Below are 25238 nucleotides of genomic sequence, written 5' to 3'. Positions count from 1 at the left end.
ATTAGTAATAAATCACTAAATTACTCCGTTATTAACCACTAAAATAGTTAAAAAGGTTATTTTTCTAATTTTCAAAACTTCATTAACAAAAAAAAGTAATTTGCTTTTTATATGGGTGATAATACCCTTTTTTTTTTTTTGCTAGAAATATAGGTGATATTGCATTACACTTTGAAAATAGGGACGAGATTTTTGTTAAAGGGTGAGCTTTAACTGGAGAAATTTTTTGCAATGGAAATAGAAGATTTTTAAAACTAAATGAGGTAAATAAAAGATTTTAAAATTATTTAAAGTAAATAACAATTTACGTGATAAATGAATCATTTATCGTGAAAAAATAATTACGACAAATAATAAAAACTTGTGTGGTAAAAATTTATATTTACATGAAAAAAATATTTTTATTAGTTATAAAAAAAAGATGTACATGAAAAAAAATATTTTTACTCATGTAAATAAACCATTTACATAATAAGTAATTCATTTAACTTACTATTTATTTAAAATAATTTTAAAATTATTATTTACTTAATTTAATTTTAAAAATATACTATTTGTTATATTCTCTTATTTGGCAAAACTTGGCTACATAAAAGTGCGTTTAAATAAGTATGACAGCCAAAAAAATAAGTAATTATGACATTTAAGTAAGGGTAAAAATGGAATGACGTAACAAAAAGCTCGTCCCTGGAGGATAGGTATAAAAGGTATCTCCTAAAACCCTCGTTTCTTCTTCTTCCCTCGCATCAGCAGCAGCCGGCGCAAAGAAACCAAAGAAGAACTCTCTCTCTCTCTCTACCATTCTCTCTCGTTCTTGCTCTCTCTCTACCATTCTCTCTCTTTCTTGCTCTCTCTCTCTCTCTACTTTTCTCTCTCTTTCTTCCTGTCTCTACCTTTCTCCCTCTCCCTTTGAGGAAACGGTGTTTGGCAGCTCCGCCATCGTTTCCTCAAAGGAAAGTGTGTTCTCTCATTCTCTTCTGTTGTGGCCTGAATCGGAGTGTCGGAAGCCATGGGAGTTGAGCTCAGGAACGGAGAAGCGGGCTTTCATGAGCTCGACGATGCCGATTTCACCGATTACGACTTGGTCTATCACGTCAGAGATGCCCTCACTTCCGTTTCCATGGTGATCAATCAAAACCTTCAGTTCTGTTTTTGTAGAAACAGAGCTCAATCATAAATCCTTAAACTTTATATCGTTAAGTATTGGTCAGGAAATCAGCTTTTGAGATTCTCTCTCTAGCTTCTCAGACTATTCTCTCTCTAGGATTACTTGAATTAGTAAATAAATTGTTTTAGAGAATTTTTTTTGGTGCCTTATTTTTTTTGGGAATTTTTGTGGTTTCTTTCTGATAGAATATTCTAGGCTTTTTCTGACTCAGGACCTTACTATGACAATGGAATCTTTGTGGAGATTATTAATGTTTGAATCAAACTTGTGAATCCCATGTTTTTTCTTAGAATTTATCTGATGTGTATCACCTTATATGGGTTGAAGTGGAAAATGGGACTTAGTTGATGCCGTTTTATGCCAAATTAAGGGTCTGATAATCAGAATGTTCATTGACCTGAAGCTTATGAGAACTGATACTGACAGTAAGAGCTTTTTTTTTTTTTTTTCGTGTTGGTATAGGGTGATAGTGACAAGTACAACGAGCTTGTTGCAGTTATGCACCACAGGGGACCTCTTGCCCCTGATGAAGTGGCTCTGCTTGTGGTGAGTTCTTTATCTAAAACTTAGTTGTTTTGTTACCTTTAGTCCTTTAATGAATTTAATGTCATCTTTTTTCTTTTTCTTTTTCTGTATTTCGCTTTCTTCTTTAGCATGGTATAGACGTTTCTGTGAAAAACTTAGTAGTTCATTTTGCTGATTTGATTTCTTGTTTGTTTATCTGTGGTCTGTAGACAAGTTTGAAGGCATTGTCCGGGGCAGTTTCATATATTGATAGTGTTCTACACGAGTCACTTCTTTCTTCAGTAAGTTAATAAGTGGAGTTTTCTAGTTTTGGCTATTCTTCTGTTAGGCGGTGAATACTGATTATGCTGAGCAAATGTTGTCCAGATATTTTCCATGAACATGTGGAATTACAGGCCGGATGTAATGGATGCGTTGCTTGAACTTATCATTTCCTTGGTATGTGGGGTTTCTTCAATGTTTCTACTGTTTGAAGAATGGCTTGGACCGATCATTCATATTGTTTCCTCTTTGCAACATTGCAGGCTGCGTCAAATGGAACATATATAGATTCGTGTTTGGACATGCTTGTGGGCAATTTCACGCCCCCAAATTATTTCACAGATATGCTGAAGCAACCACGAGGTATTGCTAGAAAGGACCAAGTTCTATCTCGTGTGCATTCATCTCTCAAAGTTCTAGCTGATTTGGTGCCCCTTTCTCCCATGAGATTGTTACCAATAATAATACAGAGAAAGCCACACTACTGTTCTAAGGAAATTGTGAGTTTAATTGGTTCTTCACATTGACTTTATTTATTTTTGCCCGGTTACAGCACTGTTTAATGCATGTGTTCTTGAATGTTTATTTTTGGATTGTTAAAGTTATATGAGTAAGGTAGGCAGTGGAGGTTTCAGAGTCAGTTTTGGTCTTGGAGGGTTTTCAACTTTTGGGCAGGATTCAAGATAGGAGGGTGTGGGTGTTAGATAGCCTGAGATTCTTTTCCATTAAATCTTTTTTCTTTTTGGGTGGATGGTTCCGATTCTGTCACTTTGTCTATTTTGATATCATTTGGAAAACCGCTATTCCTTCTGAAGTTCAAGTGTTTTGTTGTTTTATTTTTCTTGATGAACTGAATACTCACGATTTCATGCAAAGGAGGAAACTGTTTCTGATTTCGCTCAATCTCCCCAGGGTGGAATGTTTTATGTAAAAAACAGTGGGAAATTGTGGATCATTTGTTTTGGCATTGCTAGTTTAGATGTAACTTATGGTGCCTATTGTTGACCGTATATAATTTAGTAGTCTGTTGTTTGCATCTTGTCAGGGACTGGGTTTTATTTTGTAACATTCTTTTTTTTTGAGCATGGGAATTTAAAACCTTATATCTTGTAGTAAATGTGTGGTTGTGCTTGGGGATTTAAGACCTTATTCTTGTGGTAGATGTGGGATAAGAATCGTTTAGTTTGTGATTATGGCAGCACTTAATAAAAACCTTGAACTGTGAGGGGCGTTTACTGTTTTCTAGGACTAATATAAGGTAAGCTTAAATTTGCAAGTATATTCGTCAATATTGTTTCAACAACTGGATTTTGATTGTTGCTTCTGAAAAATTTCATTTTTTCCCCTGAGACTCTCTAGTGGATTAAAATTGTTTTTTTTCCTCTTGAAGTCGAATTGATATTTTTGTGGGTTTATCTAAATATATCTATTTTCTACTGCAGATTCTTGTTATTTATGTGGAAAATATGTTGAAATTAGAAAGTGGTATTTTTGGTGAACTTGTTGGGAGCGCGATGCTTTCAGGGTTGGTGGATTTGTTGCTAGATTTGGATGTAAGATTGTCTTCTTCTCTGTCTCTCTTGAAAAAATAAAAAACTTCTCGTTGAGAGGATTAAAGATGATTCTGCCTGATATGGTTATGTGTTGAACTTTTTACAGGTGGAGATTGGGTGGGATGATATCTTACAAGATGAATCTGCCAAAGGAATTTTTAGTATGGAGCTTGAAGACGTCGATGAGGATATAGATGATGAATTGATGGATGGTGGTGAGGTATGCTTTATTGGTTTCCACTCAGTTATAAATTGGTAATTTCATTTAAAGTTGGGTTCCTCACCTGAACAAAAAAAGTATTATAGTATTAGTATAGTAATAAACGTTAGGTGCTTAATTTTGTAATTTTTATCATGTAGTTAATAGAGTAATAGCTTAGGCCCTTTACTTCTCTGGAAATGCAAATTCTTAAATCTCTGAGTTTTTATTTAGAAATGAGATGTAATCAACTGAAGAATTTGTGTATATCTACTCTCTCGTTTCTACAGTTTTTTTTGTGTGTGTTTTTTTGTTTTTGCACTTCTTTGTCATTTTCCCTTGTATCATGTTATTTGTCGACTTCTAGATAACTAACAGTTTGTTGTATGGCGTAGCAACTACCATTGAGCTTCTGTTATTGGTTGATTTGGTTCACTTTGTTTTGACTTTTTTACCCACCTTCCAAATGCTTTAAAGACTCGGCCTTGAAAGTTTCAACATTTTGATATCTGAGTATCTTTGCATACTGTAGCAACAGTAATATTATTTGTTTTGATGTTGGTTTTTGTCAACTTGGAGGAACCAAACTTCTAAAGTGAAATCTGATTAAGCATGATACAAACTAACAAAATAAACTTAAAATGAAAATCCAAGTAAAAAAAAAAAAAACATGGAAGTTTTAGAGTGGTTTGGCTCAATGAAGCTTACATCCACTATTGTTGTTGATCTATTATTGACTTTATGTAATTACACCCTCAGTTTCAAAATTTCACTCATAAGTTTTTCTGAGAAAAGATTTCATATTCTACTTCAAAAATTTAGTCTCTTCTCTGAAACACCCAACATTCTAATTGTTAATAACTTAATATGATCTCAGAAACCATAGTGGAAGTAGGCCTAATCCTGATTGAGTCCAACCACTCTGAAATGTTGTTTTCTCTTTTTTATTTTGGTCTTACTTTACTTTGTTTATGGTGTTTGGTTTAGGTTTGATGAGATTTTGCTGTAGGAATTTAGTTCCTCCATGGTTGATGAAAAGTGAGGTCACTAACATTTTTCAAGGAGATGGCATACATTACGTACACATAAATATCTGTGTGTGTTTATGTGCTCGTACACCCACATGTTTGTAATGTATGCGCGCACACACACATACCATTATATATACTTCGTGACAATTTTGAAGGATCATGCAAATATGTTCAATAAAGAACAGAATTAATTCCTGCCAAAAGAGGAGAAAAAAAAAACGTTTTTATGATATTTCGTTTCAAATGTGTGATTACCCATTTTGCTCCTACAATTATTTTTTTGGTTTATTTATTGTATCTTGTTAAGTAGTTATGGCAGTTTACTTCTGCTGTTGTAAACTAATGCTCTGCAAAGTTATTTCATACAGCTTCCAAGAGAACTTAGCCGGAAAAGTTTGGTGGGAAATCTATTTGCTCGGAAATTGGATAGCTTGATGGTGTTGATATTTGAGCATCTTGAATCCTGTGAAGTTGGTCGTCGTTTAGTTGAGGTATCTTTTGGATGATCTCCAATTTTTTTCTTCTCCTAAACATGCTCGAAACTCAAATTTTCTCATGTTAGTTTATTCGGTGGCTAGGTCTTTGAGACTCTTCTCCAACCATTTCAGAAGACCGTTCTGACTGCATATAAGTCGAAGTTTTCCCAGGTTTTATGCCTCTGCTGTTTTTATTTGCCTACATTATTTGTTTTTTCTGCATATTCAAGTTCTGATTTACAATATTAACCTATACTAAAAGCAAATGCATTGTTTTTGCTTTGTTGTGTAGTTTGTAATGTTCTATGCATGTGCTTTGGATCCGGAAAACTGTGGTGTCAGATTTGCAAATATGCTTGGGGATACTTTTATTTCTAATTCCCACCCACCACTTTTGAGGTATTTAGCTGAAGCATGCTCGTAGTTATTATTAGCCTCTTTCTGATGGGTAGTTGTTTTCTTTTTATTTCAACAACTCTGACTGTTGAATCCCCTGTTACACTTTGGCTTTTGATGTTATATTCTATTTCAGTGTCCTCTTTTTCTTTTTCGTTTAGTTTTTTTTTTACTATAAATATTAGATGCTCTTGTGATATGTGGGACTTATTTTGCAGTCATTAGAGTTGATTGCTTGGTTGAGGAACATTTTTAAAATGGTTTAAGGTATACCTTATGAATGTGACAATATGTAATGTTGGTTGTGGAACATGTAAAGTAAGATTCTTATGCAGAATTCTCCTTGACAATGATGAAGATTTGGGATGACAAACAATTTTGTCTCTATTTTTTGCTCTTCAAAAATTATTTGGATCGTTTGTTTTTGCACTTCTTTATCACTTCTTTAACATGTTGTACTTGAGTTTCCTAGTAAAGTATTTTTTGCGTGAAGAAAAGACCATCTACGTGCTTTGTCCTTCCACGTCTCCAATTTTCATCGAATTATTTGGCTGTGGTCATAGAATTCGCTGAAATTTTAAAGTATATGTTGTAAGTGTTTCTTGCAAGTTAAAAAATATGATTCCATCAACTAATGGTTTTGTAAGCAGCTAATTTCTTACCAAGTAACTTAATACGTCTGTTTTGTTTTGTTTTGTTTTTTTGTTTTTTTTCCCTTTTTTCCCAGGGTTGTCTATGCTTTCCTAAGTTGTATTGAGTTGATTTTTCATCTATTGATAAAAAGAAAAAGTAACTTAATACGTCTGTTTTGTTTTGTTTTTCCCTTTTTTCCCAGGGTTGTCTATGCTTTCGTAAGTTGTATTGAGTTGATTTTTCATCTATTGATAAAAAGATAAAGTTCAGGGAGGTGGTTGTTTGTACTGATTTCATGTATTGTTTTTATGCAGGATGAGTGCCGTTGCTTATCTTGCTAGTTATTTGTCTCGTGGAAAGTTCCTATCGACCTCTTTGATTGCAGATACGTTGAAAAGGTTGTCAAGGAAACTAAATTCAAGATAAAAGAAAATTAGTAATTAGGGTAAGACAAATGCTGATTAAGGTGTGCGAATCTGATTTCAGGTTGGTGGATTGGTGTTTGGATTATTGTACGATTCAAGAAGGTGAAATAAACCCAAAAGCTCATAGAATTTTCTACTCTGGATGCCAGGTGCATTTTCTATTCTTACCTTGAGGCTCTTGTTAAGAGCAGTGATTCTTAAAAACTTTTTTTTACGTCTTGGTATCATCATGCAATATGCCCTCGTCCCTGGATTTATTTATACTATGATCATTATTTTTTGTCAATCGACATTGAGAAGAGCGGATATGGTTTTTATGACGTGTAGTATACTTTGCCTTAGAATATGTCGTAGTTAATTCTTTTCTCTCTGATTTTCTATATTTGTTTTTGTACTTGTACAGTTGTACTAACATTGTACTATAAGTTGGCTTACTGTACTACTGAACGTTTGGAATATATTTCTCATATATAGGGTTCTTCTTTACTAGGAGATTTACCTTCCAAGTTCATCCTTATATATGTTTTTAAAGTGTTTTTTTATGAGTATCTTAAAACATCTTTTTTGATGCTTATTTTTTCCGTTTCCAGGCCATCATGTATGCACTGTGCTTCCGTATGAGATCAATCATGGGTGTTCCTTGGTTCAAATCACAGCTTCTCATGCCTATAAACTTAATTTTGTCACATAAATTGAGCCCCCTGAAGGTAAGGAGTTGGTTCAGGCAATTGAGGATCCTTTTATTTGCATTTTGCATGGAGATCCATTTAAGGAATTGTATTAGAGGCTCACCCATATGCGGAAGATGCTTTGTGTTTGCAATATGGCATTTACAAGATGAATGAGTAATGACGTTTTGTTTTATTTGAATAGTTATCTAATAGGATCATTCATCTGACAACCTAATCTATTGGTATATCCAGATTTATTAAATCCCTCAACTTGTAAGAAAATTTTCTTACAAATACGTGAACACTTCTTTCTATCTTTCGGACATGCATATGAAAGTTGCTAAATCTCCAGTTGAACATTAATTCTTTCAAGTTATGGCGTCTAACAATGATATTTTTTGTTTAACTTTCTGAAAAAGGTTTGCCTCCCTTCGATAGTAACGGAGTTTCTACGACAATCAAAAGCAGCAGGTTTGTTCATTACATCTGAGCGATTCAATTTTGATGACTACCTGGAATCCGAACTCTCTAAAGGTTTTGGTGGAATGGAAAGGCTCGACATGTTCTTCCCATTTGACCCATGTTTGCTGAAAAGATGTGACAGGTATCTTTTCTTTCCTTTGCTTTAATTATAGAGTGAATTTCTTTTTTCCTTCTTGTCAATAATTACATTTGTATATATGGAAAGGACCCCACTAGGGTGCGAAAAAGTGGTTTTTGGTCAGTAATTGTATTAATTTTGCTGCCTATGCGTCGCTTGTACATATCGAAACAGTAGTTCTTGGTCCTGGAAATTGTGGCAGCTTATTTTAGAAAAGTGATTGAATAATTTTTTTAAGTACTGTTGGAACTTTATGTTCAAGCGGATTTTAAATAACCCACTGACACTATTTTTGTTCATCCCTATATGAAGTTTCATCCGACCCTACTACGTTTACTGGTCGATGGTCAGACCTACTTATGATGATGGCCAAGAAGAAGGCAGCGATGAAGAAGTTGACGAGGCACCCTTGGGTGGGAACACAAAAAGTCGTGAAGATTTTGATCTCGATGAGTTTGACTCTGCAATGAACCAAATGTCCATTACACCGAAGGACTCATTAAAGCACCGGTTTGGGGCCGCATTGAAAGAACCCTTGCGCATGCCCTCAAGAATCAGACCGTCCACAAGTCCCGAGTCTTTGTGAGTCCGAAACCTTCTCTCTAACATTCTTTGCATGGAAGTTAGCAGAAGTAGATCTTCTATGTCATTGTTTTTGTGGAAGACTGTTGTTATGCTGGCCAAAAGTCGGGTGGTAGCATGATTCTAGGCAAATGGTGTTAAAAGTGCCTGGGGCGTTAGTTTGGCCTCTAGTTTTCTTGGTCTTTTGTATCATTGTATTGTAACATATGAAAATCACGTCTCATGTATCCCTTTTTAATTTATTTTAATCAAAAGCAGATTTTTAGAATCTGGTCATCTAGATAAAATTCACACAATTTCTACCCACAAAAGAACAGTGAAGTAATAGTCAAAGTTTTGACCATATTATAGTATCAGACTGGTTCCATTCCATCTAGTTTGTTTTTAATTTTTTATTTATTTTTTAATCTCCTTGACAAATGACAATAATCAAATAGAAAATAAAAACGACAGTCAAGGGTGCCATGGAGAATAACCTCTTCACATTGGACAAGTAAAAAATTTGCAGAGCATTCAGGATATGGATTATCCTTGTTAGGCGGGTCGTTTATTGATCTCCAGTAATTTCTCACGTTTTAATTCGGAGGTTTCTTTAAATTCGAGATTGACATGTGAGAGACTGTGCGGGATCGTGTCATAACGTGTCTCAAAATTGACATGTAGTACAATTGAAGATTGATTAAATTTTTTTTTTTTTGAAAAAATGGAAAATTTACTCTTGAGAGCGCAATCTCTTATTCTTGATAAATATTTTTTTGTTAGTATAAGTATTTGATTATAAATGTTATAAATCAAGAATAAAAGATAAAAGTCTTGACCCATGTACTTTTAAGAATATTTGTCAAGATTATTATTATTATTTTTATTTCGTTATGAAATGTTCCATTTCACTAAGTTGAATCATGCAATTATGGTTGACAAGTATGCCAAGTTGACCGCTGGGCATGTATTTTACAGAGTTGCTGGAAATCACAACTTGTTTATCCAATGTATCGCTAAAATATGATCAACAATGCCCATAGGAAGTTAGAATGTCATAAATCTCAAGAAGTTGTTATGGAGGTCGTTAATCCTTGGATTGCTCAGTATTCAGCTTTTTTAATTTATGATATGCGATCTAATCTGATGCCCTTTTTAAGGATACATATAACAATGTCACAGAAAGAGATGCACGAAACACTAGTAAAGATGAGTATTGACTTGTTCTCTCTTCAAGGTAAAAAAAAAAAAAAAAAAAAAAAAAAAAAAAAGAAAAAAAAGGAAAAAAAAAAAAAAAAAAAAAAAAAAAAAGACACAGATAAGAAGAGGAAAGAAAAAACCAATGAAAAAGAAACTAGTGCGAAAGAGCTTCTAACCTTTTTTACAAGGCAAACTCTCTGCCAAGTGCCAATCAACTTTTTGTTGCAAAAAAAAAAAAAAAAAAAAAAAAAAAAAAAAAAAAAAACATAAATCATAATACAGTTTTCAGGTAACATAAACAAGGCATTATTGGCGTTGTTATAGAGGTGTAACAATTGTCTGGAATAACTAATTTTTTTCGGGTCCTGTATACGTGTACGTACACATGTATATGTACTTAAAAGCTGTTTTTATCATTGTTTTCGTGACGATGACTTCATAGGAGAGGACTTTTTTCACTCCCATGACCAAAAACCAAAATTATGTTTCCATACAATCAATATTTCCAAACAACAGTGTCTGTGTCACGGCTTATCAATTTCCAACCAACAGTGTCTCTGTCACAGCATTGAAGATGATTGAAAATCTGTTGAATTATTCAAACATGACAGCTTATGCAAATTATTATTATTTTGTTTTCCGTTTCTAAATTATCCTAATTTAGTTCTGAGTCTTCTGACCAATGACTAGAAAATGTGTGGAAAAACTTGGGACACAAGAATATTCTGCGAATAGGGTTGCTCAAAAACCTTGGCGTGTTCTTATGCTGGCCATTCCTCAGATTCTGGCTGAAGCTTTTTTCTTCTGGGGATTTTCTTCCCATTTGTCTAGTGGTCTCAAAAGAAGCGTGAAAGCTTTTGTAGCACTGGTTTACTCAATAATGGATCAAAAACTTCAGTTATTTTTGCTTCTAGTCTTCTCCAAAACTTTCTTTATCACAGCAGAAAACAGTGACTGTAAGTTCATTTCAGTGATTTTTCTACTATATTTTTGGTTTGGTGAACTTTTTCTTCGTGTTTTGATGTATACTATATTCATTTCTTTTTATTATTATTTTTTATTTTTTATAGCTTTCTTATCTAAGCATTTCTCCAGTTATAACAACAAAAAGAAAAACGGATTTTAAGTTCCAAGTATTAACTTCCACTGATATCTAGGATAATGGACAGTGGCTATTTATGCTGTATTTACTCTCCCTTTTTTCTTTTTTTTTTTAATAATTTAAGTTTTGAATTAAAGAAAGAACATGGAAAATGAAAGAATGAGACTCTCTCAGGTCTAGAAATTCTGGTGTTTGTTGTTTAGGCAAACAGGAGTTCTACTTCTCTAGTTCATGACAAATCTCAAAGAAGATAAAGTCTACTATTCCAAAATATGAACTTTTTTCTCTCCTAAAATCTTGTTGAGAGAGATAGAATCAGTGTGATTTTGATTACTGTCTACTATAACAGCTTACAAGTGACCACTTTTTCATATGACCATACAAATTTTCAGTTCTGATAGTTTGAGTTATCTAAAACTTCACTTGGGAAATACTTGGTCAACCTTGAGATTAGTTTCAGGTCTTAAAAGTGATGATAGCACACTTTGGACCTGGAGTTGGGCTTAGGTGGCTTGGGTCTCAAAGAAGTGCCTGAACCCCCATCCGTTGGGTGTGGCGGTGGCCATGGATTCATAAGGGACTCCTTGAAGAAAGGGCCTTAATGGGTAGTGCTTACGGTGAATTCCCGAGTTTGATCTTAGGGAGTGTTTAAGGGGTATTTCTGCACCTCTCATATCAGTTGCGATTTTTGGGAGGAATAGCTGCGTCTCTTATCATTTTTTTTACTGAAACAATAATTGGGTTACTTCTATGTGACTGTCAATCTTTTTCCTTCTAATCTAATTACCTATTGCACTTTTTTGAACTCCTTATACAGTTCTTGGCTTAAAGTCACTTGAGTGGAAGAACACACCTCCTAATTGGAAGGGTTCAGATCCTTGTGGTAGTGAATGGGAAGGCATTGACTGCACAAACTCGCGTGTTACTTCCATGTAAGATCTTTTTCTAGTTCTTCATCTTTTCATAGTTAAAGAAATGCTGCTTCTTTCTGCCAAATCGAATTCTTCGTATTGAACGAAAAGGTTTGTGTTTTCAGAACATTATCAAGCCTGGGGTTGGAAGGTCAGTTGTCCGGAGAGATCGATCAGTTATCTGAACTAGAGGCTTTGTAGGTCTTCTATGACTTAGTTCTTGTTGGCTTTTGTTTAAGTAGTGAAAGATGTCTGGCTGTCAAGATTTTATAACTGGCTTTATCAAACATCCCCACCATTATTTGGAAACTAGACTTTCATATTCCATTTCTGATTGGTTATTCATATAGGGATCTATCTTACAACAAGAAACTGACAGGATTACTCCCAGAATCAATTGGGAATTTGAAGAAACTTTCAAATTTGTAAGGGCATGGTGGATTTATTACTATTTTTATTATATGTTTTAAGTTTGTTTTGAGATTTTGACACTGAACTTTTTTTCTTGTTTTTATACCTGCAAGAATCTTGGTTGGTTGCGGCTTCTATGGCCAAATTCCTGGCACAATAGGATCTCTACAGGAGCTCGTCTTTCTGTAAGGATTTTGCATTTTCATAGAGCTTATTTGGGATAGTTATTACTTCTTTTTTTAAGCCCCGACTCTTGAACTTACCATTTTGGCAGTATATTCTTAAACAACTTTTTGAGACGTAATTGAGTTTTTCTTCTTGTCATTCATTAGAGGTAGAATCAATATTTTTATAGCATCACAAAAAAATTATTTCAGGGATAACACTGGTTTTGATTAGTTTTTCCTGGGTCACTTCCACGTCCGAGTACTCTAGTAATTATAGTAATTAACAACAATCATGATAGTGCATTCTACAATTACTTGTGGTAATTACTGACCCGGATGTGACAAAAAAAAAAGAATAATAAAAACCAATGCTATTCATGAAATACTTTTTTTTAGTGCTTAAAAGTCAAAAGCGGGATTCTAAAAGCGATCACAAACAGGCCCATAATATGAATTAAAGCTATTATTGTGTTCTTAAATATCTTAATCTGTCTGCTAGCCTTCTAGGATTAAGACAAATATCAAATTTTACTAACTTATTCATGTACACTTGTGATAGTCAATTCCTTTTCATACAAATGCAGGTCCCTAAATTCCAATCGCTTCACTGGTCTGATTCCACCTGCCATTGGTAATCTATCCAAACTGTACTGGCTAGATCTCGCAGATAATAACATCGAGGGAATGATCCCAATCTCTGATGGGAAGACACTTGGTCTTGACATGCTACATCATTGCAAGCACTTGTATGGAGATAACAACATTTCTTTTCATACTATATATACTCTTAGGAGCTTTCTACAGTAGGGTATCCCTATTTATAGTACATGTTTCTAACGTTAGATTTGATCAAAATCACATCGAAACAAAAGAGTAAGTAAAACCGACATAATCTAATACAGATATGTGGTTCAACACAGAATCCTAACGAGAGGCCCTACGGTAGAATTTTGAATATTCTTATTCATCCAATTTTTCTGATCTTCTAAGGTTCTTTCTGTTATGAACAGCCATCTTGGAAAGAATAAGCTCACGGGAACTATTCCGGAGGAGCTTTTCAGCTCAAGCATGAACTTGATACATGTGTAAGATAAACGGCAATACTGACAATTCTCTTGAAATGTACTCTTTTTAGCTATTTGTGTTTTGTTGGGCATTTCATTGATCAAATTGCTGTTCCTATATCTTGAGTACTAGCCTGCATTTTTCTCTAATGGGGGTGCGAAGTTAATTTAATTATAAAACTGGGCTGTGGATTGGATGTGTTTTGGTAGAGAACCAAATGAAAGAAGTGTTGACATTTTAGTCATTTGATTCGCAGGCTTTTCGACAATAACGATCTAACTGGCAGCATTCCTTCCACTCTTGGACTTGTTCAGACTTTACAAGTGGTGTGAGTATCAACCTCACATAGTCTAAGTGAACTTTTTACAAGTTCCAAGTATCTATATAGTTTGAAAAATTTTGTGGCACAACATGAAAAAAATTCCACACTGGTAGGACACAGTTTAAAACCGTCGGATCACATCACAACCATAACAGATAAGAAAAGTAAAACAATTTAACCAAACTTGATGAGAATTTGACGGTTAAGAACTACCTGTGGGGAGTTTGTTAACTAGTTTCTTTCTTTTTAATTTTCCTTCCACTTTCCAGTATTGAACTGCATAGCCTCACTTGCAGGCGTCTTGATGGGAACAGATTAAGCGGGGATGTACCTTCAAACCTCACCAGTCTTACAAAAGTTACTGAGCTGTAAGCAGAAAAAGAAAATTACAAAATGAATCTCTTGACATGTGATTGAAATATCATTTTATGTTCTAAGAGATCTTGTTCTGGTGACCTGTTAATAGGTTCTTGTCCAACAACAAGCTGAGTGGCCCTCTGCCTAACCTCAGCAGCTTAAATTCCTTAAGTTACCTGTATGTTTAAGCTCTTTCTGTAGCAAACAAAGGATTTCTAGGAATTTGTTTTTACCTCCAAAAGAATATTATTTTCTACTCATCTTCTTAATTCTTGTGACAATGGCTTCTCGTGGTGAAATTAAATTAGCTAGTATGTGATGTGCAGAGATATGAGCAATAATACTTTTGAAGATTCAGATTTTCCTTCATGGATTTCAACCTTAGAGTCTTTGACAACATTGTATGTCTCTCTCCCTCCTTCTACATTGTGCTTTTGCACAGAGGGCATGTCTAACATTATCGATAATATGTGTAATCTCGTTTGGCAGAGTGATGGGGGACACAAACTTGAAAGGACAAATTCCAGTTGACCTATTCAGCCTTCCCAATCTAGAGACCGTGTGAGTATCATCACAAGTATAACTTGCTTGGATGAAAACAAATTCAACAATCAAATTCCTTTTTTTTTTTTTTTGTTTTTTGTTTTTTGAGCATGAAACTAAATAATTATGTTTTCATATAAAGAGCGAAGATGGTCTTTAGGTAATTTTCTTTGACATCAATGCCAGGGTACTAAAGAAGAACAGGCTCAACGGCACTTTGGAAATTGGCACTTCCTATAGCAACCGTCTCCGGCTCATCGATCTGCAGAGCAATTTAATTACTGAGTTTCCTGATGATAAAGTGCATCATGTTCAGATAATGTAAAGCATTTACTCCATTACACTTTTTTTTATCAATTTTATTTTTGTCTTGTATGATGCTAAAGAACTTGCTAATGCATGAGCATTAATTTTTGATGATTTCCTTTCATTTGTTTTCCTACAATCAGAGGCGGAGCTACATTTGTCTCAGTTACATGCCCCCAATAAGATTTTGAATTCTTTTTTATCATATATAAATTTTTGGAAAAATTTTGATTGTGCCCCGTCTAATCGAGAAAATTATAACTGTGCCCCCACTTAATAAAAAAAAATTATAAATGTACCATCCTTAATGATAGAGAATTTTAATAAAGTCCTCACTTGTCTCTTTTATGTTTCATATTGTGCCCCCACTAAGAGTTATATATCTTCTTCTCTTGCAGACTTGTGGATAACCCAGTTTGTCTGGAAACAGGAACAACAGCAAGTTACTGCATAATCCCAGTTTCCAAATCTCATAATACTAGCTCAAATGTCACAGAAAAGAACTACTGCTCACCCAATCTTTGCAGTTCAGATCAGAAATTCAGCCCCAACTGCAAATGTGCTTATCCATACACAGGAACTCTATACTTCCGAGCTCCGTCCTTCTCAGACTTGGATAACACAACTTACTACAAACTACTTGAGCAGTCCCTAATGTCCTTCTTTCAAATGCATTTAACTGCTGTGGATTCTGTCTCTTTGAGTAACCCCGACAAAGGTTCCTTTGAGTATCTTCATATAACACTAGAGGTATTCCCAAGTGGTCGTGATCATTTCAATAGAACTGAAATTTCACATATAGGTTTCGCTCTTAGCAACCAAACTTACAAGCCCCCGAAGTCTTTTGGACCCTACTATTTTATTGGTGATCAATATGAAAGCTATTCAGGTAATTCTTCAAACATGGACAAGAACAAACTTTAAGAAGGTTTTGATCGGTCTTTGAACTCTTTAAACACCTCTACTCAGGTACAGAAGTTCCTTCCAAATCGAACAAGTCGTCCAAGTTAAGTACCAGCATCATCATTGGAGCAGTTGCTGGTGGTTCTGCCCTTGTGCTTTTATTACTTCTTGCGGGAGTGTACAGTTTCCGCCAGAGGAGGAGAGCAGAAAGAGCAACTGAGAAGAGCAATCCTTTTGGTAAGACGACACTTGTTCTATTCCCCAGAAGTCAAGCAACACTTTATAATTATACCATGAGGGCTGATTTTAGTCTCTTAAACGAGTGGTTTTTCATCTCCAAATGTAGTGCACTGGGATTCAAATGCCACAAGTGGGGGCGTGCCTCAGTTAAAGGGGGCAAGATGGTTCTCCTTTGAAGAGATTGAGAAATGCACCAACAATTTCTCAGCAGCAAATGCCATTGGCTCTGGGGGTTATGGAAAAGTTAGTTTTGATAATTTCGTTTTCTGTAGTTACTAGTTCCGATTTCCAACACATGTTTGCATACAAGTACAAGATCTGTTTTTAATTCTAGCATCTTCTTTACTTTTGTATTTGGATTGTTTTTCCTTTTTCAGGTTGTGTTAGGCATTACATATTAACCAAATGCGTTTAACATTTTGTAGGTTTATCGTGGAACTCTGGCCACCGGTGAAGTGATTGCCGTCAAAAGACTTCAAAGTGAATCAAAGCAAGGCAAGAACGAGTTCAAAACCGAGATTGAACTCCTTTCGCGGGTTCATCACAAGAATCTTGTCACCCTTGTTGGATTTTGTTTTGAGAAAGGTGAACAAATGTTGATCTACGAGTATGCACCAAACGGCAGTTTAAAAGATAGTCTTACAGGTACTCCATCTTATTCTTCACCCTTATTAATTTTTTAACTATGGATTAGCTGCATATTCAATATACATTTCGATTACAACCGATTATCTACATCTACAGAAAAGTCAGGAATTAGGTTGGACTGGATGAGAAGACTTAGAGTAGCTCTTGGTACTGCTAGAGGCCTGGCATATCTTCACGAGCTTGCGGATCCTCCAATAATACACAGGGACATTAAGTCAACCAATGTACTTTTGGATGATCGCTTAAACGCAAAAGTTGCCGATTTTGGTCTCTCCAAACTTATGGGAGATGGTGAAAAGGACCATGTCAGCACTCAAGTCAAAGGGACAATGGTAGGTCTTCAACCTTTGGGCTCCTTGCATTTAATAAATTTGTTTATGCATTTTGTTTCATAGATTTCTATTACTGCTATGTGGACTTATATCTAATTGAAAGTTGCCGCAGTCATAAAAAGAAACATATTTGAACAAACAAAATACATTATATATTGAGACCATGGAAAAACATATATAGACTATTTTCCAAAGATGCATTGTTATTGTTCTTGTAAACCATAATGTTGATGTCTCTTTTAGCAAACAAGGAAAAAGAAAAAATTATCTATAATGTGGAAGATAATATAGATACAAAAACATTGAACTATTTTTATTTCCTAACAACATATTTCTTTATTGGTGTAGGGCTACTTGGATCCCGAATATTACATGACACAACACCTGAATGAGAAGAGCGATGTTTATAGCTTCGGAGTGCTGATGTTGGAGCTTATTACCGCGAGGAAGCCTATAGAGCAAGGAAAGTACATTGTGAGAGAAGTAAGGATGACAATGGACAAAACTAAAGATTTGTACAACCTCGACACATTTCTAGACCCAGCCATCGGTTTGGGTACAAGATTGATCGGTTTTGAAAGATTTGTGGACTTGGCAATGAGATGTGTTGAAGATGCAAGAGTGGACAGGCCTTCAATGAGTGAGGTGGTGAAAGAGATTGAGGCCATTATGCAGCATGCTGGTTTGAACCCGAATGCGGATTCAGCATCCATTTCTGCAAGCTATGAGGAGGCAAATAAACAAGCCCCAAACCATCCTTATAGTCAAGATTCATTTGATCATAGTGGATCCTTTCCGCAATGAAAGATAGAGCCTCAGTAAACTTGTTTTGAACTTGAATTATGCAAGTTGGTTGCAGTAAGCAGGATCTATCTATACTGTTTCTGTATGTAGCAGTTATTTGTAAGGAAAATTGTTGTCACATTTAGAGAGGGGTTTTCGGCGCGGATCTAAATATGTTGTCCAATATTCACTGTTCTAATTGGTGTCTAACTAATTAAATCATACCACATCGTTTCATGATAAGCACCAAAGAATTAGTTAAAAAGCAATTCAAATTTTTACATGACGTGGTATGATTTGATTGGTTAGACAGTAATTAAAACACCAAAATTAGATAGGAGATTTGAGTCCTTTCGGCGCTGTTACTTGCAAAAACCAATAGCGCGGAAAGTACATCCATAAAAATATTACATACATCGCGCGTAGAAGTTTCCATATATTATTTTGTTTTTGTATTTATATTTGTTCTAGTTATATTTTTATTTCATGGAGTTCAGTTGTCTAGATAAAGTTGATTTTCGATAATCTCAATTTTTAGCGGCTATTTAATACCTAATCCCTATGGAGACGATACCCACTCACCTTTTACTATCAAAACTTTACACTGTGCACGTGTGGACGAACAATAGCTTGCATCTAAATGACATTTCTTGAGCGCCAGGGTATAGAGTATAAGAATGAAATTTTCCCCAACAATAAAAACATGAAATCTAATATATATGACAATAAGGATAATGATATGAAGTTTTAATGTTATTAGCTAATGATGATAATAATCAATAATATCGATAATAATAGGCAACATACAGCTTGCCAATAACAAATGTGGTACTTGCTTACATGCCAATTTAGCACTATACTCAACGTTGTTAACAAATCTTATATCATGTATATTAACACCTGAACTTTCTTCTTCGGAACTGAGGCGGTTTAACAAGATTTTCAACTTCGCCGCCGAATATCACCACTGTTTTCTCGACAGGTCAAATTTCGGCATGCGTGATGAGTACTTGTCTTATAATTTGTGTTCTGCAGTTGACGTGTGAATTTGAATATTAATAGTTTAAAACCAATGGTGTTGTTCAGTTTTTACGCCAGAAGTATATGTTTACTCAAACTTAAAAAAAAAAGAATAAAAACTCCGATTTAGTTATCTCCAAATGATCAGTTAATCAAAATCTAATTTTATTTGATAAGTAGTCAGTTAATTATCAGCAATATCATATTAGTGTACTTAACATGTTGTTAGAAAAGTTTGGAGATAAGTGTACATGGAGGAAAAGCCAACAAAATATATTTATGACTGACAAGGAAGATGGGGTCAATGAAAATATGTCCATTTTCAATCAACGGTGTGATGGGAAGTCTAGAGTTGCAGCGAAGGAAGGGGTGTATTGAATAGCAAGGGACCTACACTTTCAAGATCAACCAATATTGTGACATCTTTGGAGAGAATTATGAATTAACACTTTTGTTTCTTGTGTGGAATATTAATCAAGCATGTCACATTTGTTAAGTATTTTTATTAATTGGCAATTTATTGACAATCTTGTAAAAATTCAAAAAATAGGTTCAAGAAGATTTCATATTGCAAAAGAAGATTCAGAATCAGATTTGATGTTAAAGATTACAGAGAGATAATGATAAAGCCTTGGTCAAATGAAGATAAGGCATGTTGTGTGCAGATTTCTTGGAGATATGGATTGTGTTTCAATTTCAAATGAGAAGATTAAAAGTGACACCTCATGTGGAGAAGATAAAGCATATTATGGTTTGGTTTTATGTTTGAATTTCAAAGAGAGCTTTATCTACAAAAGTAGATTTGAAGATAAATGGGAGATATAGCATGTGGAGATCAAGCAAAGTTTATCTTTGGAATATATATATATATATATATATATATATAAATACATACATACATATTGCACATGGACGTGGATGTTTTTCTGTGCATTGACGTGGAGCAAACATATTAAAGTGAACATGAAGATTATATGTTGTATGTTGAATTCGGTTTTGAAATTCAAATGCACATATTAATGCCGCAAAAGGTGATGCAAAAAACATGAAGATATTGTGCATAATCTGGATTCAAAAGGAGATCTAGTTTTAGTTTGAATTTAAAAAAGATGCTCAACGTGGAGAGAATTTGGAGGAGCTTTGATAAGATAGCTCACAGATATTTTGAGGAAGAGATTCGTGTGAAGTCTAAGAGGTTTTATTTAAAGGTTTTATCGCAGCTCATAATTGATGGGGGTTTAATAGAATATTTTCATAAAAGAGTGTGTGAGTTTTTTTTTTTTTTTTTTTTTTTTTTTTTTTTTTTTTTTGTGAGCATTGTGCGTTATTGAGATCGTCCTTCGGGAGAGGGATTTGTTGCTTTCGGGAGGAAGCTCTGTAGGTCGAAGGGAGTTCGCCGTGCAGTTTAAAAGACGTGTGGTGCACGCTAAACAGAGTCATTGTGCGATTTCATCACAGCGGCGTCATAGTCTAGGAGGGAGTGCTTGAGTGAATAAGTCCGTCAGTGTTGTAATTCTTGAAGTATAGTGAAACTGTTTACTGTCTGGGTGTTACACCCATTTTTCTAACTGACAAATTCATAGAAATAGACGTTAGAAATTAAAATGATTGATGTTATGGTGTTATAATTAGTTAAATTCTAACATCACGTTGAGTTATATTCTGCAGGTGAACGCGACGAGGACTCGTGGTGTAAGAACAAGTTCATGCCAAACTGTTAAATTTTATATGATGATTTGATGGAAATGTGTGTTGATTTAATACCATTAATAGATTATGCAAATATATAGTTTTACAAAATACATATTAGATATATATGTCAAGTTTTAAATACAAATTGGTTATATGTTATATTAAAAAAAAAAACGTACTTACACGGTCAATTTTATATTTATATATATACACACACACATAAGCATCAATAGTCAACCATAGTTATGTTATTGCACTTTATTGCTGATAATTGATTCTATGCCAAATAGCTAAGGGTGAGGAATTGCATTATGTCTTTTAAGTCAATGAAAGTATAACGAAACATCAATCATGATTTGCAATTCGTTTTCCACCGCAATGACAGCCTATAATCACCCAAATTAAGTCAATTAACATTCAAGTTAATTCCAAAATTTATTTGCAATCAAATTGTGAGTAATTTCTGTTTATATACATGTTGACCAATACAAATCTTAATTCTTTTAAGCAGCCAGCTTTATCATTTTTTTTTCCGTTCCATTAGAAAATTTTTACGCTTTCTCCCTCTCAAACTCCTACCCTCTCTCTCTCTTTTACCTCTCTCTGTCACTTTTTCTCAAGAGCCCTAGCCAACATAGAATTTTTCATTATCTTCCTTTATTCTTTTAAGAAGAATACAATATTGGAAAAATTATTTTAAAGGTATGTGTTCTTATCATAATATTTCGTGTCTTTGTTATTGATGGAGGGAGATGTTCATATATCTTCATAGTTTTGTGTATGATAGTTGTGACGTTATTGTTGAGGAAAATGTAATGAGATTGTTATCGCTAAGTTTTTATTTTTTGCTACGATGATAATTTTGATTGATTGATAGAATGGCATATTTAGAATTTCTTTTTATGCTTATGTGAGTGTTAATCCTCTATTTTCTTTATTTATTGTTTTTATTTATTTATTTATTGTGGATAATATTAGAAACATGTTTAGGTTGTTTCCGTGATTTATTTGAGTTATATATGATTTCTAGTTAGGTGTTGATGAGAGTTGTTGTATGATGCATGTTTTAAATAATTCTCGGATATGATTATGTTGGAAGCATGTTAGAGTTGTGGTTAATATAATAGGCTGACATACATGATTTTTGATGAGTTTTGGACGATTGAAAGGGAATTTCTTGGTTAATTTCGGATTATAGAGTGCTGGAATTTCTCCAGGTTTCATATCTTATTTTAAAACAGGGTTTCAGGGAGCAAACGATCTCTGTTTTTAACAAATTAGATATCGTTGGAAAGCTCTAGATGTCTACTTTAATTTGAAATTAGTTTCAGGTCATTTGGAGTTATATGTGAATTGTTATGAGTTTTTAAATTAGTAAAGGTCAGGCTGTCAGTTTTTCTTTAGTTTTGTGATTTTGTGTAACCAGTGGGTTTTTATGTCTTGATGTTAATGAACGGTGAGAATGGTATATTAAACGCTGTTTTAACGTGATTAATGTATTTGATGAGATGTTAAGGCTTTTTTTTTTAGTAATCTTATTTATGATTTATGGCATGAACGGTTCTAGAAGCAAGCACCCAGGGACCTCATTCGTCGCGTCACCGTTGTGAAATTTTAAAAGGCTAAGTAAGGTGCTCAAGTAAGTACACTCTCACCTGCAACATGAATTGAAGAATTGAGAAGTCTATGATTTTGATGTTTATGATGATGTTATGATGTTTTTAATAATCCTCTTATGATGACGTTTTAAAGAAAAATGTATATATGTATTTTTATGTTTTTAAATGGCATTGTACACCCTTGATGTGACCGGTGAGCGGTCTTATTGTCACGGTTGGTTTGGGATTTGCTACCCCATGCTTTTCGTGGCTAGCGCGCTATGATGGTACAACGTCGGGCCCAATATATGATGGATTTTAAAGTCTAAATATGTTCAAAAATAATTATTCTCAAGATGATGTTTATTGTTGATGAATAAAAATATTCATTTAAATTTGTGAGAATTAAGTGTCTTACTAAGCCCTTGCTTATATAAGTTATTTCATGTTGCAGACAATCTAAATGGTAAGATGTAGCCATGGAGAATATTGGAGCGGATGCGAGCTATGCATGATAGGAAAACGAGAAAAACGATCATGGGATGAAAGTGTTTAAGGTTAAACAAAGTTTTTGGTTTTTACTTTTATTGTTTTGAAACTTCGGTTTATGGTGGTTTTGATTTGAAGAATATTTTAGACTTTATAGATTTTTAATACCTAAGTTGAACTGAAGGTTGTTTTATTTTTCTTTGAGGAAGTTCAAAATTTAAAGATAGTATGTTTAAAAAAAAAAAATCTAGGCTTTTCTTTAAGTCGTTCAAAGCAAAGTATTTCAAGTTGAATGATTTTTCGCATTCTTTAAGAGGTAAATGTTTAAAAGTTAAGATAACTGTGACGGTCCATGAGGGGTCGTTACACTGGGCGTGGCCCCGCAAAATAGGTGTGCGCACCGAACTGCGATATCATATTGTGTGTTCATTTACTTTCTGCATTTTATTTTGCTCGAACAACTGAACGTAATTAACCCAGATCTTATTATGCAACTTATCTCTTTACTAGCCAATGATCTCGTCGGTAGTAAATCGCCAAGCATATACGAAACTCGGGCATTAAAATGCTATGTTGTCAATAGGGTATTTGGTTTAAGAGTATTTTGTTTTGTGATCATGATAGATTATGGCTCGGAGTAAATAGTTGATGCTTCCATTTTCCTTAAAATCTAAACAAAAGTGAGAAAGCTTTCGAAAATCTAGTTTGTTATTGTAATGGATCAAAAAATAAATGTGGTTTCGTCTCTCATATTCTCCTCAACTTTTCTTATTGCATTGTCAAACAATCAGGACGGTAAGTTTATTTCAGCTATTCTCCTGTAGTTTGATTTTTGCAAGCGTTTTCGAAATGTGGACTTAACGACGGTTTTTAAAGGATAGTTGATTGTTGATGAGGCCATTTCTGTTGGTGAAAAGATAGTTGGTTTGCAAATTATATACACATCTTGCCTTGTTGATGGGTGCAAATCGGACCTCAGCAAATGCAGGGACTATCACAGACGCCACAAGGTTTGTGAGCTCCATTCAAAGACCCCGAGGGTTACGATCGGAGGTCAGGAACTGCGTTTCTGCCAGCAGTGCAGCAGGTAAGAAGAGCACTAAATTCTTTAGTATGAAATAAATCATCAATTTTCTTGTCATTCCATCCTTTTATATACATACATATTTGTATAACTATTTTTTTTAAAAAAAAGGGACTACGGCCTTTGCCTACACACACATAATAGCCTAGGTGCTTAATCAAATATTTGCTTTGTGCAGAATGCTTCTTTGAATAATTATTGATAAAAATAACTTGTTTAGATTATGTCTAGATTAATATCACCACATGTTGCAATATCCTATATGCATGTTCTGTTTCGTTTGTGCTGTGTTCTTCCCTATGTTCAAATGTGGCCTTCTTGTAAGCTTAAAAGTTGAACAATCATGTGGATGCATTCTTAAGGTTCCATTCCTTGGTGGAGTTTGACGAGGAAAAACGAAGCTGTAGAAAACGACTTGATGGACACAACAGACGCAGAAGGAAGCCTCAACCAGAAACTTTTCCCACGAATTCAGGAGGATTCCTCTCCAGCTACCAAGGTTTGAATTTCCTCATTTCGAGGATTTCTTCTCATTACCACATTCCATAAGACTTTACTTGTGAATTAACATTTTTGTAATCTATTTATAAACTTATAGAACTCTACTCTTGCGCAGGTACAAGATTCTCACCATTCCCCAGTCCACATATATTTCCAAGTTCTGCAATGAGCGCTGCTTTGGCTATAGCTGGAGCTGCAAAATCCGAGAGCGACATGGCGCTATATAGTAGCCATACGCAGTCAAGTGGCACGAGGAAAAACCACCCTTTTACTGGATCTTTGAGCCATAGTTATAGTGGAGCAAAGGAACTCTCATTTTTACAAGGCTCAAGTTGCAGCCTCCCACTAGCTGCCACGTCCCAACCCCTTGTGGACTCAAATCCTGCATTGAGCAACTCATCTGGCCACAGCCGAAAGATCTACTCTCAGTGGTTATACCGAGACAACGACAACGATGAATCCAATTGTGCTCTCTCTCTTCTGTCATCCACGCCAACTGATACTTGTAAAGAGATTTGTTTGAGCAACATGGTGCAGCAGTCCAATTCCGCAGCCACAAGGCGGGCTCAGCACTCGATCCCCAGCCTGCACTACCGTGGTTTAGGAATGGTGAGTGAACCACTTGTACCTTCTGCCCTGGCTTTAGATTACAGTGCAAGTGATGATCTCCATTGCCAGCAAATGTTTCGAATTTGGCCTGACGGATCTTCATCTCGCGGTCATCACCATACTTCTCCTCGTGGTAGCCATATACTGTGACGACCCTCCTATGAAAATTTGCGGAACATTTTTTTTTTTTTTTAATATAAGAAAGAATACTTTCATAATTTGTAATAATAATTTCAAATAAGTGAATCACTAAATTTCTTAAAGCTTTTCTTAATTTCAGTTAAGATAAAACGTTCTAAAAATATCTTTCAAACAGAGCAGCATTTGAACTCTTATTTCAAATGCTCTTTAAAAGCCTTTCTAAAACTAGCCAATTCAATCGGGCCATTTAATTTTGACTTTGAAACGGATTTCGTGAGAAATCTTAAATTCAAGTACATCTTAAAGCCCTTTTA

The 25238-nt window shown here is 34.6% G+C and overlaps 3 protein-coding genes across 3 annotated transcripts; all 3 read left to right on the top strand.

The window, feature by feature from the left end:
* Positions 1–843: 843 nt before the first annotated feature.
* Positions 844–8797, top strand: LOC21399543 (RNA polymerase I-specific transcription initiation factor RRN3). The gene is made up of 15 exons (XM_010090409.2): positions 844–1123; positions 1631–1714; positions 1903–1974; positions 2060–2131; positions 2218–2454; positions 3397–3507; positions 3614–3727; positions 5106–5228; positions 5316–5384; positions 5506–5612; positions 6557–6640; positions 6729–6816; positions 7258–7374; positions 7758–7942; positions 8252–8797. Exons 1-15 carry the CDS (start codon positions 1010–1012, stop codon positions 8523–8525), a joined length of 1851 nt encoding a protein of 616 aa, XP_010088711.1. The 5' UTR covers positions 844–1009; the 3' UTR covers positions 8526–8797.
* Positions 8798–10353: 1556 nt separating this feature from the next.
* On the top strand, positions 10354–18207 carry LOC21399542 (probable leucine-rich repeat receptor-like protein kinase At5g49770). Its single transcript, XM_024173192.1, has 19 exons — positions 10354–10656; positions 11620–11734; positions 11839–11910; positions 12064–12138; positions 12238–12309; positions 12876–13037; positions 13302–13376; positions 13613–13684; positions 13975–14046; positions 14145–14213; positions 14362–14436; positions 14525–14596; positions 14765–14899; positions 15283–15773; positions 15854–16024; positions 16134–16270; positions 16453–16672; positions 16772–17007; positions 17356–18207. Exons 1-19 carry the CDS (start codon positions 10383–10385, stop codon positions 17809–17811), a joined length of 3051 nt encoding a protein of 1016 aa, XP_024028960.1. The 5' UTR covers positions 10354–10382; the 3' UTR covers positions 17812–18207.
* Positions 18208–23321: 5114 nt separating this feature from the next.
* Positions 23322–24933, top strand: LOC21399541 (teosinte glume architecture 1). The gene is made up of 4 exons (XM_024173253.1): positions 23322–23384; positions 23471–23676; positions 24036–24172; positions 24290–24933. The coding sequence occupies exons 1-4, from the start codon at positions 23322–23324 to the stop codon at positions 24931–24933; spliced, it is 1050 nt and encodes a 349-aa protein (XP_024029021.1).
* The last annotated feature ends 305 nt before the right edge of the window (positions 24934–25238 follow it).

This window comes from Morus notabilis, unplaced genomic scaffold (assembly GCF_000414095.1).
Source record: "Morus notabilis unplaced genomic scaffold, ASM41409v2 Scaffold1225, whole genome shotgun sequence".
Taxonomy (NCBI): Eukaryota; Viridiplantae; Streptophyta; class Magnoliopsida; order Rosales; family Moraceae; genus Morus; species Morus notabilis.
This window is presented reverse-complemented; position numbering and strand designations above follow the sequence as displayed.

What these genes read in the sequence shown, in the direction of transcription:
- LOC21399543 (XM_010090409.2), top strand. Translation starts at nt 1,010, where the DNA reads ATGGGAGTTGAGCTCAGGAACGGAGAAGCGGGCTTTCATGAGCTCGAC. An exon ending in TTGAACTTATCATTTCCTTG is followed by an intron (nt 2,132 to 2,217) that starts GTATGTGGGGTT and finishes GCAACATTGCAG; the next exon opens with GCTGCGTCAAATGGAACATA. An exon ending in TTGCTGAAAAGATGTGACAG is followed by an intron (nt 7,943 to 8,251) that starts GTATCTTTTCTT and finishes CCCTATATGAAG; the next exon opens with TTTCATCCGACCCTACTACG.
- LOC21399542 (XM_024173192.1), top strand. Translation starts at nt 10,383, where the DNA reads ATGACTAGAAAATGTGTGGAAAAACTTGGGACACAAGAATATTCTGCG. An exon ending in CTACAGGAGCTCGTCTTTCT is followed by an intron (nt 12,310 to 12,875) that starts GTAAGGATTTTG and finishes ATACAAATGCAG; the next exon opens with GTCCCTAAATTCCAATCGCT. An exon ending in CTACATCATTGCAAGCACTT is followed by an intron (nt 13,038 to 13,301) that starts GTATGGAGATAA and finishes TGTTATGAACAG; the next exon opens with CCATCTTGGAAAGAATAAGC.
- LOC21399541 (XM_024173253.1), top strand. Translation starts at nt 23,322, where the DNA reads ATGTGGTTTCGTCTCTCATATTCTCCTCAACTTTTCTTATTGCATTGT. An exon ending in ATTGTCAAACAATCAGGACG is followed by an intron (nt 23,385 to 23,470) that starts GTAAGTTTATTT and finishes TTTAAAGGATAG; the next exon opens with TTGATTGTTGATGAGGCCAT. An exon ending in TTCTGCCAGCAGTGCAGCAG is followed by an intron (nt 23,677 to 24,035) that starts GTAAGAAGAGCA and finishes TGCATTCTTAAG; the next exon opens with GTTCCATTCCTTGGTGGAGT.